Source organism: Lonchura striata, chromosome 13, assembly GCF_046129695.1.
Source record: "Lonchura striata isolate bLonStr1 chromosome 13, bLonStr1.mat, whole genome shotgun sequence".
Taxonomy (NCBI): domain Eukaryota; kingdom Metazoa; phylum Chordata; class Aves; order Passeriformes; family Estrildidae; genus Lonchura; species Lonchura striata.
The window spans coordinates 15,718,461-15,736,710 of record NC_134615.1 but is presented as its reverse complement, the minus strand read 5'-3'; the positions used below and the strand labels follow the sequence as shown (position 1 = coordinate 15,736,710).

Below are 18,250 nucleotides of genomic sequence, written 5' to 3'. Positions count from 1 at the left end.
AGTCTCACAAGTACATGCACAGAGTCATTTTGCAGTAAGCTGCTTGGAGGATTTAATTTGCTTTAACATCCTCTGAATATGAAATGCTGCTGTAAAATGGGATTGCTAGCACAGAGATGATGGGCCCTCCTCACAGGTCCTGCCTGGCCTGGGGAGAGGGCAAAAAGCATCTCTTGGAGTACCAGGAATGCCCACAGATCCCTCCATCAGGTAATTTAATTTACAGCCACGATCTACTCTTTCTTTCCCCAAAAGGTCCTGGAGCAGTGGTTAAGGACAGGAAATGAGCCCTAAAACACACAGACAAGAAGGCTTAGATGGGTGGGTGAAGGGGCTTTTTCTAGATGCTGGGAGCCTTCCACCCATTTATTGGGGTAGCAAGAAAGAAGAAATCAGTGGTTTCCCTCACCACATCTGATACCTCTGACTGCATCAGCAAGAGCCTAACAGAACCCAAGAGAACAACAGAAACAACTGGAACAGAGTATCACAACCCCAAACCCCTCCAACAAACCGATAACCGCTGCTGACAGAACACTGCCTAGCTGTGTGTCACAGGGGGACACGATGGGAATAATGTGAAGGCTGGGAAACCATCACATCCCTGGGAACCAAGGGCTTCTGACCTTTCTAGCAAAGCCTGCTGAGAGAACTGGGTGGGTTGTTTTGTACTCCTGGCTTTAATTACAGCCAAGTGTTTAAGTTATTCTCCTGCAACCACCCCCATGTCCCTCACAAGCACAAATCTAGCTTTTTATAGCACATCCGGTATGGATGTTAAACACATCCAGGAAATGCACTTTCAGCCCCAAACATCCCTTCCCCTGGACCAGTTAGTTTGTAAGGGTTTGTAACACGGGGACGTGGAGCCGGATGTTTGGTTTTGTGACCACTGCTTTTCAGGGTTACTTCTGTCTGTTTAGAGAAGGGAAATTCAATAAATGCAGCCTACATAAGGGTAGGCTGGCTGCATTCAGAAATAATACATGCTGCTTGCAAGGTGAAGAAAGAAAAGCCAGATGGAGAGGCCACTCTTAACTGCTCAAATTCCCTGCACACAGGGCAAGGCTTTTTTTTTTTTTTTTTTTAATAGCTGACAAAGCTCTTGGGGGCTGACAATGGCTCACAGCACAGTGGGTGTCCACAGGCACAGCTAAGATCCCAAAATCACATTTTTCACTGCCTTGTGGCAATAGACTGGGGCTCTCCCATAATGCACAAGAGAAAAATGTACCTGCTCCCCCAAAACTTCTATTTTAAGTAGACAAAAGGTGCAAAGAACTGTCAGGCTATGCCAGGCTCTGTCACTCTCCAAGCACTGCTCTGGCATGTCACCAAGGCTTGTGACTCTTTGCTCCAAAGCAGCAGGGTCTGGATAGCTTGCCTCAAGTCTAAAACCTGACCTTTGTAATTTGCTGAACATATGGGGCTTGCCCCTGGCTTTAAGGAATACCACAAGCCTGCTAATAATTTTCTCACCTGAAAATACCCTGGCTGGCTTCCCAGCTGGAAGCATCTTCCTAAGCCCAAAGGCAAGCATGTTTACTGGCAGTCTCAGGGATCAGTCTTGATACTAGCCCAAGACTCCCTGGAGCACTGTCAGATCAGAGGGCCCATGCTGGCCAGATTGCCCCAGAGAACCTCCTGCTAAAGCCTCAAGAGAGCTGGGCTGTTCCACACATTGATCCAAACACCACTGCTGTTCCTCTGCCATAGGATCCTGCACAAAGCCAGGATGCACTGCAGGAGGCTATGAAAGGGAAGGCATTTGGGGCTGTGCAGCTTTGGGGTTCGGTGCTCTGAAGAAAGGCAAGACATAAAGGCCCAGGATATTTTTCGCCACCCTTCTCCACAGCCAGGTCACCTCGTGTTCTGGCCAAGCAACTGTCAGTAGGACATCACACATCAGCAAGCTGAACAATGACCTAATTAGGCTGCTTCCAAAATAATCTCACTGAAGGAAAGTTAAAGTCCTTGAACTCATTATTTCTTATATTGATTTTTAGTCTACTTTTTTCCATATCTGATGTGAATTCTTCAGATATCTGCAACATGAATTCAAACTGAGCTGTGGCTATTACTCCTGTGCAATCCAAGCTCCAGCAAAAGAAACCATGACCCTTGGAAATGAGCAGGCTGCACAAGCCCACTGGCAATTCAGCTCCTCCCCTGGGCCTGTAAGACACAGGAGGAAACATGGATCACTGCTGAACTGGAAGGTGAACAGCCTTTGGAGCTTTCCCAGTGGGCTGCCAAACTCAGAGCAGCAGACTGGAAGGCAGCTTTGAAGACATGGGACCACCAGCAGTGTGCACAGTGAGGAGCTGCCCCAGCTTCAGCTGCCACTCGAACAAACTTCAGCCACCAAAACTGCACAAAGAATGCCAGCCCAACCCAAGGCAAGTTTTCCAGCACAAAACCCTGTACACAACACTCAGGTTACAATTAATGAGCTCTGCAGGGACGAACCCTTGTGCAGTATGAACAAGAGCATGAAGACTATGCTCATCTATGCCTTCATTCAGCTCAGAGAACAGCAGCTGTCAAGGGTCATGCACACACACACACACTATGCTTTCACTACCCTGAGCCAAGTACAAGCTATGCAACACTTAGCTGGAAAAATGAGTGACAATCCAGCTGCAGCAACTGAATAACACCATCTCAGGGAAAGGCAGCCTTAACTCACGCTGGAGAATTGCTCTAAGCAGATGGGAAGGACAATATATTTATTTGATGGGTATTGTTTCTGTGTGATCAAATCATATGCAGCTTATGTCTTTCAAATATAAATGCAAACAACTGACTTAAATAAAAATTATCACTGGAACACAGAAGCATCTCCTCTATTCCTAAGAAGCTGGTGCTCTCCCAAGCTCATCAAGAACCAGACTGGCATGCCAGATACACAGGAGACCCGACCTCCTTGTATCTTTGACAAGCATTATGATAATCTCAGAATTAGGTGTTAGAGCTTGAACAGAAAAGTGACAAATCCACATAAAAATTATATTAGAGAACATCAAAGAGGCAAAAACATCTCTCATTTAAATGCTCACCCGAAATCTCTAAGAAGCCACAGCCCAGCCTGACATGGCTTTTTATAGTCCTGAGAAGCACCTGTCAAGGGAACTGCAGGCAATCTCAGGAATGTTCCCTGGCTACCTGCAGTTTCATCAGGCTGCTTGAGACACTCAAATCGCTACTTCCTTACTAGGATGAATGATTTATGAGGATTAAAAAATTTGAGCCTGAACCTATGAAGTGAGTCACTGGAACTCACAGGTTGCCTCCCCCGCTTCCCTCCAGCCCAAATCATCACACCTTCCAGGCCTAGTCTTGCTCCCACTGAAATCCTGCAGAAAACAAACACCCATTAAATACTGCAGAGCCTGCACTATTGGCTCCAGTGCCATCTTCCTCACTAAGGGCCCATACCCAGGCAAGGAAATCCCACACTCACCCCGAGACTGTCGGCAAGGAAGCCGGAGCTGCTGACTGCAGTTTCTCTTGCTGCTTCAGAAAAGATTTAGCTTCTTTTGAGTTTGAGTCTACTTCTTTAGTCACCCTGTTGGAAGAAAAGAGGAAAATCAGATGGTAAGGAAGAGCTGTACTCAACAGTAAAATCAAAGATCCATCAAGGAAACAGAAAACAGGTACAAGAGTCTCCACATCCCCTGCATAGAGATCACCTTCATCAGCTGCAAGCTGAATATACATCTTGTTAAGATTTCATTCCAGTGACAAACCCTTTACATTCATGGCAGAAAAAAGAAAAAGAGTTGCTAATTAGAGCTGGGGGAGGAGGGGATGTTTATTCTTTCCAACAAACTGGAATGCTTATTCATTCGAACAGGCCTGTCTCACTAGCAGCTACTAAATGCTCTCCTCAGGTCACTGGGGGCAATTCCAGGCTCTTAATTGGGCTCTTGATTTTCTCATTTGTTGGTCAGTGAGGCAGCTCTTCTGCCACCCATGTCTCACAGCACACAGGCTTGGCAACATCTGCAACCCAAACCAGAGCATGGAAACTGGCTCTGGGAATGGGCAACGGGAGAGAAAGCTCTGACAAGGCAGAATGTAGAAATTTACTCTCATTTTCTAGGTAATTTTTGTTTGAGGCCCTGAGGGTGCAAAATATTGAACTTCAAAAAATTATAAATCAATATGGCATCTACAGCAGGGAATGAATTATAAACATGAGAAAGAATCTCTAGAAAACCATTCAATAATTAATTGTTAGAAAACCCCAGCTACTTTAGCCCCCTCATTTACCATGACCTGCCTCCAGCAACATGCTTTTCACACTCTCAGTAGCTCTTAATGAGGTTGCCCTGATTTGCCAAGCTAACAATTTTGTTCCCATGGAGCACAAGCCTGTGAGCCTCTCCAGGGCCCCACAGCTCTATGGGCACAGAGGCAGCCTGACCCACAGCTCAGTCAGCACAGAAGAAACAATCCTCCATCTCACCCTCCTGCATCCTGGGCCTCTGGCTGTATATCTGCTCCAGCAAGGATGTGCAGGCTCATTCCTGGTCTGCACCATATGCTGATGAGAGGCTGAAAGCCTGGCTGGCCATGGGGTCTCCCCTGGCTACAAGTCAGGCTAATCACTGCTTGCTTCCTACCCACCAACCTGACCCCATAATTTCCATGAAAGAACTGGCTAACAGTCATGGAGAAACCCCAGGAGTTGCAGCCCCAAATAGGTTTCTGCTGGGCTGGCATCAAGGAAGGTGACAGAGAGTTATCTGTTAACCCTGGAGGCACTGATGTCCTGAAATCTCACTTGCAGACAACTAGTGCATCCACATCTCCATCCTGACAGTGAATCAGCATCTGAAACCTCCTTCCTCCTTCTCCACAGACTGCAAATGCAGTGGAAAAGGCACAAGAATAAATGCCTGTGCTGTACAACTGCTCAGCCTTGTTCTGCCAGTGCAGGAGGAGATTAACCCCATTTCTCCCCAGCATTGTCACATGCCTTTCAAACCATGGCAGTCATGTGGATAGAGACAATCCCACACTATGAATACTTAGAAGTGTTTGCTGATCAGATAGTTAAGGGATGGGGTAGGAAAAGGAGAAAAGCACTTCAGGAAGAAAAAAAACCAAACTTGCTACAGCATCATCACAGTTTAGATTACCCCAAACACACCATCCAGTCACAGCCCTTGGCAGCAGTGGTCATGTCATGTATCAGTCATACACCAAAGGTTACCCTACATCCATGGATTTCAGCTGACAGGATACATTTAGTGTCTTCATGCAGCAATAAGACAGAATTCCCCCCAACCATGAGGCTGAGTTCAGATCAATGCAATCACACAGTCTATTTATTTTCAAATGCAGCATCTAAACAGCCAGCTCTGACCCCTGCCAAGCTGAGAAGCAGCACCTCTCTTGTGTACTTTGCAGTGCTGGCTCCTGGCAAGGTCCCTCTCCTCTTGTCAACCCCTGCACTGCTGTGCCATGCTCCCTGGCACGCAGGAAGCACATGAGCCACAGAGAGAAACATCAGGCAACCTCAAGTGTGCAGGAGGCAACCAAGAGGTGCAGCACAACAGTGAGCAAGTCTTCAAAGCCAGTGGCAGAGCTGAGATCTCAGCACTGGGCCCCTGGCCTTAACCTGCTGTGTATCTTCAGCCTTCTCCAGCCTGGAAACAGAACTAACTGATGAGGAAAAGAAAGGCACAAGGCTAAAATGAGAAACTGCTCTAGGGATTTGCACTCTGACAGAGTTAGCATACTCTTGGTTGGACCAGAACTACAAGCCACAGCTCTTGGAACAGGAGATGCTCAATCCCAGAAAGGGTGAGAAAGCAGAAAGCACATGATGCACAGGCAGAGTCTGGCACAGGCCTTCAAGGACAGACACTTCAGCTATCCAGGGTACAAGACAGGTTGCTACCAAGGGTTTACTTATGCTTCAATTCTCACACCCTCCTCCACCTCTGATACCAGTAACAATGGCTAGGCAAAAATACAACAATTAGTTCCATTTTCTTTGCTCCCTTTGGCCTGTATATTTTTGGAGTTGTCCGCTGCAGAAATTTAGCTGCAAAGCTGCATGCAACCTGTTCCACCAGGACTGCCCAGCTGGGGACAGAGGAATGCGACAGAAATGTAATTAAAAGTGACCTTTCAAGGCAATCCCATCACAAGACCCACTTACTGCCTCATAAACTGAAACAAAAGCTGCTCTGAGGCAGGCGGCTGCTGGGCTGATGCCAGCAGCAACTCCTGCACCACTCCAACAGGAATGACGGAAGAGTATTAAAGAGCTTTACAAGGTATTAATTCAGGTTATGCACATTTCAACCTTTCCCAGATCCCAGGCCAGGAAGGAAAAAGAAATCCTCTGGTCTGCATTATTATGGGAGACAATAACTCTCTGCATGTAGAAACCAAAACAATTCTTGTTCTTCATGGGGAGAAATGGGAGTAATTAATTCAGCTGGAAGAAATCACAGTCATTACTAAGGAAAATTACAAGACCTTTCACTTTTAAATACTTGATAAATAACTATTTGCCTGACTGTTTACTGGGATGCTATTCACACATTGTAATCCAGGACTAAACATGAAAATAAGTATATTGTCAGCAATAAAACAAGTAGCTAGTGTCTCCCCACTTGCAGCCCTGTAATTCACACACAAAACCACTCACTCTCATCACTTTGCCACGGAGATTTCATTACACTGCTATACTATTAAACTGCATAATAAGACTTCCAACACATAGAACAGTTATTAATTTTTTGGACCATGCCAGAGCCTGGTAGCATAGATGATGATACTGTACAAGGTGTTGTGCAACTATAAAATAGAAATGTCTTCCATATTTAGAAGTTATTATAAGGAAAACATACTAGAAACTGGATCACTAAATGCCCTGAATACTTAGAGATGTCCTTCTTAAAACCCTTAATCTCTGAACCAAGCTCAAAGTGGTAGCCAAACATTTAGGCATAGCCATACCCACTCAGCCTGCTGGTTTCCTGCCCAGTGGCAGGAAGTTCCAACTTCTACTGAAGAACTTACCACCCCTCCTTTTACAGTTATCAACTGAAATGCTGCAACCTAAGTGCATGGAAAAGGCTCCAGGTTATGTATGCTGGGCACAAACCACATGAAGACAACACCTGCTGTCAAGCTGTCCCAGAAAGGGTTCCACAGAGCACTTACAGTACTGAAATGTAGCAGATTAAGAGCAAGTGGTTGATCTGCTCCCAGCAGTGCCCTTAGCCACATAAACTGCTACAAAGAAGAAAGAATACATGCTGGAATAAGCATTATGCTGACAGCTCCAGCTAATCTGCAGAAGGGGATTAAACCCAAATTTTCATGCTTTAGTTCAGTGGCAGTGAGTCTAACACACCAGCTTGTCTGCTGCACACTGGTCTTACACCTGGTGTAGAGCTACCAGGGAGGAGGGACCCAACCCATCACACCATGGCACAACACAACACCCACAGCCCAGGACTTGCCCCAGTGTGGTGCCCAGGTGCCTCCACTCCAGCACAGCTGAATCCAGTCCTGCTGGCCAGAAACAGAAGTTGTGTAAGGGATGCCAAGGCTGCAGTGCACTAGCAAAGTGCCCAGCTCAGCACTGAGCTGCAAGGTGCCCTGCAAGCCCTTGGAGAAGTGCACCACAGAGCTTCATCCTTGCACAGAAGGGAAATGAGGCAGGATAAGGGCAAGCTGGGAAAGACAAACAGGCATATCAAGAAGGCTTGCAGGCTAATTATCTGTACTCTGCTGTGCAATAGTAACCTTATGCATCCCAAGTGCCATAATCCCTCCAATTTACCCCCAGGTGGCTCAACACAGCTACATTCTCCTAACCAAAACACCTGGTGCACATCAGGCTGAGAAAGCACGTGTTGGTATTTGGGAATAAGGGGATTTACAGCAGAGAAGACAGTTAAAATCTTTACTCACAGCAGCACAAAGTTACTCTATCCCTGACCTTCCTGCTGAGAAAGGGAGAACAAGAGTGGAAGCTGTGGAAAATGCCAGCTCTTTACCATTTGTACTCAGGACACTCTCCTTCCTTGGGAAACCTGCCCTAGTTTAGACCTGACACAGTTCTAAAACTTTCCACACCATCTTAATGTTAGCTCTGGGGAATCACAGACCAAGAAGGACAAAAATGAGGCTAATTACCCTTTTTCAATAATCCCTGTCTGTGTTTATTCTCAATAAATAGCCCTCTAGCCTTCTGGAATGATCACTTAAGGAGAAATTAATACTCATCTACAGGGGTTTGTTAAAAAAAATTAATCCCTTTTGAGTTGAGGAATAATTTTTCTGAATTTTTTTGGTGGACTTTAGTGCTTGAGCTGCAATGTCCCATGTGCCTTCCACAGACAGATACACTGCATGAGAGGCAGATGAGAGGCCTGCAAGGTCCTGAAAATGCTGGAGTGCACAGGTTCAGCACTTTCCAGGAGGGAATTAAATCCACACACAAGTGAACCTCCAGACCACATCTGCCTGCACACTTCATATGTATGTATTTTATGTGGAATTACCTGGTGTAGAGCAGAGAGAGCTAAAATTAGTACAACCCCATCACTTTTCTAATTTCAAAGTAAAACATTAGTTTTCCCCCTTTCAGGAAAAAAAAAACAACAAAAAAAAACATTCCTCTTCAAACCAGGTGGGAGAAGCTGTTCCCTGGGAAACTCAGCGTATTCCCTGAAGCAGCACAGACAAGACCAAGCTGAAATAACTGATAATTTTGTAGGCTGACTAGATAGGCAGAAGAAGCTGGCTGGTTTCTAAAAAGAATCAAATGTGATGAGAGCTCTCCTGCAGTCAGGCAAGGGCCAAGCTGCCTGCCTGGTGCTGCTGTCCAAGCAGTCAGCCCAGGCTGCATCTCAAACCAACTCACCTGAGAACAAGCAAAGGTCAATGGTATTTTAACATCAATAATGCATACTTGTAAGCCTGGAAGGAAACGACTGATTTTCCATGATCTCCTGCATGACTCTGTGACAGATACAAAGAAAACATCAGTGGAGGGACAGTGCTGCCTCCTGAAATGCTGACCAAGCTGTCAGGCCCCTTATGGACTTCTGCTTGCAGCTCCTGCAAGGGGCTCCTTAAATCCAGAGGGCAGCAGCACTCCAGTTTATCAAGCTCCCACTGGGGCTTGCAATAGGTAGAGCATGCCAAACAAAGCTCTCTGGAGAAGCTGACCTGCAGCCAGGGCACAAGCCTTCATCTTGTTGACTAGAGCTGCATTTACCCCAGTTTTAAGCACTTCCAAGTACCAGGCCTCTTCTTGCTTCACTGGATAAGCAGTCCCTTGGCCAACTGCCTCTAAGTCCCACCACGCATTAGCATGTCATTCTTTGAAGCATCCCTGTGTTTTAATTTGTACCTCTCAAAAGGATTAAATCAAGATTATGGAACACCTTTGAGCTCAGTAATCCAGGTGAACAGATGAGCTGCTGCATGTGTGAGTGTGACAGTCCCCCATTAATCATGACCTGCAAATACACTGAAAGCCAGACAGATCCCTGCAACCCTGCAACTCCCCCAAAGCAGCGCAGTGCTTGTGTCAAATGCCTCTCCTGCTGAAGGATAAGAGAACCACAGGTATGAAGAGCCAGGGGTTCCAAATTCACTTAGAGCTATGAACACCGGACACAAAGGCTACACAGATCATACCAGGAGCCAGCACACACTACAAAGCAGCAGCATCCCCACGGGGGAAAGGCCAGACCAAGCTTAGCTCAGTTTGTAATGTGTTAATGAGATTGTATAGCAGCAAACAGCTCTGCCTCCCCTTCAGGCTAACACAGAATCCCCTCTTGCTTCACCATCTCTTAGTTACAGAAAAAAAATAATGCATCTTGCAAGCTGCACTTTCCAGCAGGGGGAAACCCCAGGCCCAATGCCTTCGAAGCAGGCTCTGCCAGCATCTCACCAGACATCAAAAGCCCTTTTCTGAGCCTGGAGCTGTCAGGAATGAGCAGCAGCTTGGAAACAAGGGAAACAGGCCAAGCAACAATATGCTAGCAGTGGATCTGAGGCCCCTGAGATGAAGGCATGAACAGAGGGACCAAAGAGCCCCTTACTAATAGCAGAAGAGCTCCTGTGAGACCTGCATAGGTCAGTAAGCATCTTCTGTTTTCAGATTTTTAAAAAATATGAAACTACCTGAGAGACAGATAAAGAAACAATATCTTCTTCTGGGGAAGGATGTGATTTTTATTGAAGTATTTTCACACTGACTTACACAGAAGACAGGCAGAACACACACTAAAGAACCTAAGATGAGACAATGCAGCCTATCATCTAGTTTCCAATGCAGCACCCAGACAACCCAGGTTTGAAAGACCCAGAAATGGCTAAATTAATCTGGAGGTCAATCAATCATTTTGGAGATGCTTTGAGACTCCTCCTACCTCTGGAGATCCCAGCTGAGCCTTCTTTTTCATCACACCGATTACCAGCAGAATACAAAACCACACAAATGAAACCAGCATACATAAATTATTTCCTTGAAAGCAGCAAGCCACATTAGAAGCCAAAGATGACTTTCAGGTGGGCATCTGCTCAGTCACTCTGGGAGTTTCAAAAGCATGTTGAGATAAAGGCAGACAACAGGGGTCAGCATGTTGGTGAGTGCAGGGCTGTTAAGTAACACTTTGCAAGTCACAGCCCCTCTGAGCCTCATCTGCACATCTACTAATGACAAAACCCTGATTAGACACTGTTCATTAGCCCATTCCCCTTTTCCAAGCACATTAAGCAAACCATAACATGATTTATTTTAGAAGCAAGTGTTCTGGCTTAGACTCCTGGCTAGGTTTGATGTTTATGAAGTTACAATTTCTGCAGCTGCCTCTGAGAAAGGCAAATAGCTCACAAGTGAACAGAACACAGCATAGCTCCTGCTCACACTTACTGACCTCATCCCTGGGCCACCGTGGTGCCAATCAGCATTGTACAATGTTAGCATTCCCCAGGGAAATTCTGAAGCATCAGGGAATGGATGCACACAGAGGAAAGGTTATCAAAACGAGCTCCTGAGACCCTGTCATTCTTGAAAGGTAACGTATTTTCACTTAATGGCTTCCAAAAAAAAAAAAATCAATAGCTGTTTTTTAAATTGGAAAAAGCCAATATAAACTGTGGATAGCTGAGGCATGTTTTGACCTCTAAGGAAAACAACAGTATAAGGGCAGAAAACAGGCTGCTGCCTACACTCCATTATGCCAAGATCAGCATTTTGGTGGTAGAAAAGCTTTTTTAGTCTGCCACCTCTAAACAGTGGTCACATTCATATTCCAGGTAATTCTGGTCAGTTTGATTTTTCTTATGGTCCCACAGCATCATCCCCATGCTTATACTGTTCAGATTAAATTTCTGGGAATATCTTAAAAGCTGAGGTTTTTGCACCATGCAAACTTCCTTCAGAAAGTGGTATGTCAACAGAAAGTGGCTAGAACATATTTCTCTAGAACACCTTAGCCAAGGAGGACTGGGGATAAAACCCTACTGACAGCTGGCACCACCAGTCAGCAACACAAACCAGAAGTCCTCAAGGAGTGGCTTTCCAAAGGGCCACTGAAATTCATGTCTTACTTTTTCTAACAACTCCTTGCTACGGCAATCAAAGCCATTGCAAAAAAAGCACATCAAAATATGAGTGGTTTCTTCCTCTTCTCCTATTAGCTCAGTTCATTGTCTTCCATATCTAGCCTGACAACACCCAACCACCTCCTCTGGTGGAAGATGTGTAGCACTTGCTATTCCCCTGGAAAAAAGGCAGGGCTTTCCAAATATCAGACTTCAAGAGACTCATTCTGGTGATGCTCACCTGCCTTCTCACTCACAAATATAAACAATACAGCAAAAGCTTTTTCAAAAATGCACACATGGAAGACTTCAAGCACATCAACCTTGATCTGATGTGCACCACACCACCTACAACATCAAGAGATGTCCACCCAAACTCCTGATCTTTCTCCTGATTTTCAGAGCTACTGTGCTTCACACAGCATTGCTCAAAACCCCATGAGTACGAAACAAATTACCAAGATTCACACCCAGCAAGAAGTGTGAGCATGCTGCCAACCCCTTGCATTGATTCATCCACTCAGATCCTGAAAAGCATCACAAGGTAAGGAGAAGGTTAATGGTGTCACATGCTCTCACTGCTTGTTAGCCTGACAGGTCTGACTGGGCCATGCTGAGAGCACAGAGCAACACAAATGGACAATTATATGTTTTAAAAATTACCCTCTGTGCCAGCTCTAAATCTTGAGACTTGTGGGAGTCAATTCCCTGCTCTTTTTACCCATTCCCCTTAAAATACCTCATCAGTACCAGGATTTTCCTTCCATTCTTCTTGCTTTCCAGGAAAAAGCAGAAGCAGCTGCTATTTCTCAGCCAGCCATCTTAACTGTCTTCAGAGCAACAAAATAAGTGACAGTCTCCCAAACTCCTTGGCTAACACACCCTTTGTTTGCCAACTTTGTCAGGTTGGTCTTAGTAGTCATATAAGGAAGAGAGAGGACATCGCAGCCACTGATAAGGAATCAGAGCCTGAGCAAGGACTGTGGAAAGCTCAGGCTGTTCTCAGCTGTCTGATCTGTTTCTCCTGCACCTTTCCACCTGCTATCTCCTAAAAATGGTCTGGGATCAAGTGGTTGAAGCTCTGGAAGAGGACAGCAGATCCAGAGTTTAAACAGTGAGCAGTCTAGGACATAGATGTCCATCCAACAAGCACACAGGTGACCTAAAATTAATAACAGAAAATCAATATTTCAGTAAGGAGAGGCAGCTTTATGCAGTCCCAAAGCAGCAGTACTGTACAGCTGCAGAGAACTGAATTATGACATCACCTCCACTCTGAGGTCAGCACTTCCTGATGCAAAGAAATAGATCAGTCCTCCACCAGGTCTGCACAACTCTACTGAGGAGCTCACCAAGGTGAAGAGCTCAGCAGCCCAGACAACACCTCAGACTGGGCTCAGGCCTCACCATTCTCACCCAATCAGGCCTAAGGTAAACCTCAGTGACTTCACAGACAGCAAAAAAAGAAACTCCATCAATGGTCTGCAGCTGTGCCTGCACAATTCCTGTTGTCAATGACATTCTTGTACAGATGTGGGGCACTGGCCAAGAAAGAGCTTTCATCAGCACAGGCAAGCCTCCTGACAAGAACCTGCTCTCAGCCACCTCCCTTCATCTTTGCTTCTCCTGCTCAAAAGTCATGAACTTCACCACTAAACCCCTCAACTTAAGGTCCTTAAATTTCAACTTGCAAACAATCTCCTCTAAATAATCTTTCTTGAATCCTTGATGTAGGCTGAAAACCTGAGAAGCAGCAACACAGAATGAGAAATGAGGTTTTGTCCAGGTACATCCTAGATGATAACCACTTACAAACAGTAACAGATGAAAATCAGGTTCTTTTTCAACCCATACTTCAACTGTGGCAGATGAAGTATCAAATTCAGCCAGCATAAACCTCAGTAATTACTACAGTAATTTAAGCTTATAAGTATTTGGTTTAAATCAGATACCTTAGGTACTCCTTTAGCACTTTTAAAATGTAATAGCTGCACTGTGAACCACAGTGTTCCCCAACCCAGAATACAAGCTGCCACTCAACTCTGCTCAGCACATGTACCAGCACAGCTCGTTTCCTCAGAGCACAGTGGTCACACCAGTAAAAGCAGTCCTACAGCAGCAACCCAGGGGCTATTCTAAGTCACAAATGTGGTCTCCTACACAAGTCAGTGACAGGCAATCCTTATGCAGAGATGGGAGCTCATGTCGCATGTAGAACAGCTCAACACACTGTTTTCACAAGTTTGCCCACTCTTTCTACAGAACTATATAAACTTTAAATATTCCTTAAATCCAGCAGCAAGTCACACACTCAGCGGGACACTGCTTGTTTGGCACTGGCCCTTCCTACTTTGATTTGGCCCATGCAATGCACCAGCTCAGTGTGGACCCCACCTATCTGTGAGAAAGGAGCTGTGACAGGAACACCTCCCCATTCAGATGGAGAGTGGAGCCCTACTACAGCTTTGCTTTGGCTGCTTGGTTCATGCACACGGGGAAGCAGCCAAGTCACTAAAGCAGCACAAGCCACAGCTCTGCCAGCACAACACAGCATCATCAGTACAGCACAGCAACTCTGCAGTAGCAGGAAAGCATCCCCACCACAAGAATAACCTGTGTAAAGCTCTGGCTTTAAACTACATGAGCAAACCATGTGCAAGAAATACAAAGCTCCTAGTCTGGAGACCTCTACTTGGAATCTGCAGCATATGAATACAGCAGGGTGCTGAACACAGGCCTCCCATTCCTAAATTAGCACCCTAGCCATTACTACTTTTAACTTAGTTTTGCCTTCCACAAGCCAAATTAAGGTGGAGAAGATGTTTCAAAGTAAAATCTGTTCCTGACAGCAATCAATAATCTGACTCTGCTCTTCCCTCACAGGCTGTCACACTGACACCATGGGGCCAGACCATCTCCATGTATGTGAGCTTCACTCTGCTGCAGTCCCAGCTGGACACAAAGTTCACTTTCATGGAAAGAGCACAGAAGAACCATTTTGATGCACTGAGCACAACAGAGATTTAAAGAAATCCACTCCTTTTGGAGTGCCAAAGAGAAAACAAGCAATTACAAATTGCAACAGTTTTTCCCTGGCACTAGGGATGCAATTTCCTATTAACGCAAACACACGTCCTGCACTGTGAGGCAAGTTCATAAACCAGAGGCTTCAAAGGAGTTTCAGTCTCTTCTGCCAGGGAGAAATGGCTTGAACTTCCATTTAGATGCTGATTTGCCTTTGCAAATTGCTCTTGCTGCCCATAGTTCCAGCCATTTGGGTGACAGTCACCTGCTGCTCCTAATCTATTTAACATGAGGGAAAAAGGAAAAGCAGACAAAGTCCCAACTGGAAAGCACTGCAGTTTAAGATTGTTTCTAGTTTCAGGATTCAACAGCTTTCATTTTACAAGGCAAAATTATATAATGTATTTTCTAAAATTAGAAGCTACTAAATTAAATTCTTCATTTGGTAATTGTTAATTCTTAACACTCCAAAGCTAAAGTTCAGCACTAGCAACTGATACAAACACAGACCCATCAAAATAGACATTAAATGCAGCAAAAGCCTACAGGGGAGTTGACAACACAAAGCTCCTTTACTATTGCACTATAGCCTTGTAGCTGGAGATCACTTTCAAGCCACTTCTGCTACTTCAATCAGGCCGGTAAAATCATACCATCTTCTTACAGGCGAAAATAAATTGTTCTGCAACAGGAGATCAGGGCTAAATGATCTTCTGTTAAGAGCTTCAGTGAGCAGACTGTGAGAATTTGTGTCCTGAATCTTTCACTGCTTAAATACTGATCTAAATTCTTCTCAAGCTTTCAAAAGAGCAACACTCAACAGTAGCCTCAAACCATTTAGAAAGGCAAGCAACAGAGACAGCTCTCATTTCAGTTCCTTCAGTCCAGAAATGCACACACACACACACAGCTACCGTGTGGTGGCCTTTTATAAACAATGATTTGACAGCTGCTTCCCTGGGCAAGGAAGTCAGTGTTTAGTATTCAAAGCATTTGCAGAGGTTGGGGTGGTGCAAAGACAACCTCCTGCTATTCTGAAGAAAGAGCAGCCCTCTGAGCCTCACCTACTACCATTAGGGAAAGTACCAGCAGCTGTGAGTAGCAAGTACACCTTGTACCCTACCCACAGCTAACAGTGTAGCCCATTTAAAGCAGCAAAATGCAGCAAACAACATAAAAGAATCAACTTTGCATATCACAAAAATCAAGGGGGCAAAAAACATCGAAGGATTTTTCTGTTATGAAAGAGCTCAAGAACATAACTTTGTTGTAACTCTGGTACCAGAAGAAAACAGTGCTCCAGAGCTCACTGCAAACCTTCTGTCGCTGGTTCTGTAACCAAGTGATACAATACCTGCTGTAAACAAAACATGCATTAACCTTGGCATTTGCAGAATTACTGTCTCATTGTCACCCAGGCTCCAGTGATTGCCTATTTCATCAAGAATTGGTAGAAATTTCTGGTGATTCCTCTGCAGTTTCCTAAGGGAAACAGTAAGCACCAAGCAGTGCAAAGGACATGAGAAAACCAGCTGGTGCAGGAAAATATGTCTTTTTCTTAGTTACAGTTCTTAAGAAACTACAGATAAGATACTGATGTCAAAAGCATCAAATGAGCATCTTAGGAGCACTGACTAACTTCTGTTCACATAAGGTAACCAAAAGACAATGAATGAAGTGAATGAATCTTATCAGTGAATGAGGGGTACTCCTATGGTCTGGCTTGCTCAAGGAAGTAGCAAAGTCTCTACTATGGCTCACAGCTCTCGTCAGATTTTTCAGACAGCTCAGGCAGCAGTGCTAACATGAACAGCAAGAGCAGCAGAAGCCCCAGCTCTGCCTCCTCCTCCAGATTTAGGCAGGGTGATGTTATTGCTGGCAGCTGCTGCCCTCTGCTGTCACAAGAAACAGGTCAAGTTAGTCTGACAAAACCAGGTTTACTGCTCTATATAAATAAAATCCCCATGATAAGAACCAGCAGTTCACAGGGCAGAGAGATTTCAGGTGGGTTCAGCCAGGCCCCTCAGTTCTGGTGTTATGCATTTATAAAACACCTGTCCCTTCTTGCAGCACAGCCTGAGAGGCCTCTTGTAAGCCAAACTCAGCCTAAAGCATGATTTTACCCAGCCCAGCCCCTTGGCTGCAGCTGTTTCAGAGGCAAAAGCACTCAGCTGATCAGTCTGCTGATCAGTCTGATCAGCAAAACACCTCTTACTGCCTGCAGATCTTTTCTGTGGATTGTGAACATCACCAGGGAATGTGCCAGCCAATATCCTGCTCACAGCACAGAACCTGGACTAGGCTGAAGGAATAAAATGTGTTACCCTCATCCCTGTGGGACCAGATGTGCTTCCTTCCGTGTCTCAACCTTCCCAGTGCCAGTGTCACCAGGGAGCTCTGCCAACCATTATAAACACCAGCCAGATGGGGAAGCCTAAGTGAATTTGAATTACAGTTATGAATGTCATGAATTTGAGTAAAGACTGAGGTCTGCATATAAGAATACCCTGCAGCTCTGACACAGGAAGATCTTGGCCTCATTTTGCCTGAGATCTGCATGTGCTCACAATAAAAGAAAAAAAACAGTGTGAAGAAGACCCAGTGTGCTTCAGAGCCCAGCTCCAGCCTGCCCCCAGCACAGCAGCACTCAGTTTGCACTGGGCCCACAATTGACACGTCACATCTCCCAACTTACTTGATTTCCTCACCAGCAAAATCGAACGTTTTGGTGATTGTCACTTTTCCTGAATCTTTTGGCTTCTCCTGAGGTTTATTCCCACTGTTCTCTTCTTCAGTCTACAAAATACATGAAGGAGAAAGCAAAATAATGCATTTGTGGTGCTGAGCCAAATTATTATTCCAAAGGGCCGAGGGCCCAACACAGACCTTGGGTAGCACTTCAATCAGTGGGTGGTCAAAGCAAGTCACTCACAGACAAGAGAAAAGAAATAAATTTCATTCCACCATAATGAAATTCCCCATTTTGGTTCCAGGCTGTCATTGAAGCTCTAGGATCAAAACAAACTAAAATAATAAGTGAAATTGTAACAAATGTAGGAAAGAGCAAGAATGCATTGCAGTGGTTTGAAAGAAAGCAAAAGCCTTGAGACTTGGCTCTTCCAAACTGAGCACCACCAAGCAGGAAAGCTGCCAAGGTGAATTCCACTAAAGTATGTTTATTTTTTACTCAAGAATAGAGAATAACAAAACTCATCTGCAGAAAAAGCAATGCTGATCTCCCTGCTTTTTATTTGAGAAGGAAAAATCTTTATCAAGCAATTTGTCAACAATGCCTCTTAATTTACTCACAGCTAGAGCTAAAAGGATACATAAAAAACCTCAACCACTGTAAGTTACCAAAGCAAACCCCAATTCTTGGTCTAAATCAACCACATACCACAGAGATCTTCAAGAAGGCAATGCAAGCCCAAGAAGTTCACAAAGAGAACAAAGAAATTGCATGTCTCCATTAATTATTCCAGGCTATGGGGGAACTTTCAAAAGCATCTCACATTTTAGCAACCTACCCATAAAAGTAGAACTGCTTAGAAGAAAATGTTCACTTCTCTTCTTCCCTCTGACTCTACAAGTAATCACCCCAGCTGCTCAGTCAGTAATAAGGAAAAGC

The 18,250-nt window shown here is 44.9% G+C and overlaps 1 protein-coding gene across 1 annotated transcript in view; it reads right to left on the bottom strand.

Moving 5' to 3' along the window:
- The window catches only part of CFDP1 (craniofacial development protein 1), a 61,032-nt gene that overhangs the window by 40,629 nt on the left and 2,153 nt on the right, over positions 1 to 18,250 (bottom strand). The window contains exons 4-5 of the mRNA XM_021535209.3: positions 17,318 to 17,418; positions 3,464 to 3,568 (exon numbers count right to left, since the gene is read on the bottom strand). Coding sequence (XP_021390884.1) covers positions 3,464 to 3,568; positions 17,318 to 17,418 — 206 coding nt within the window. The remainder of the gene's footprint in view (positions 1 to 3,463; positions 3,569 to 17,317; positions 17,419 to 18,250) is intronic.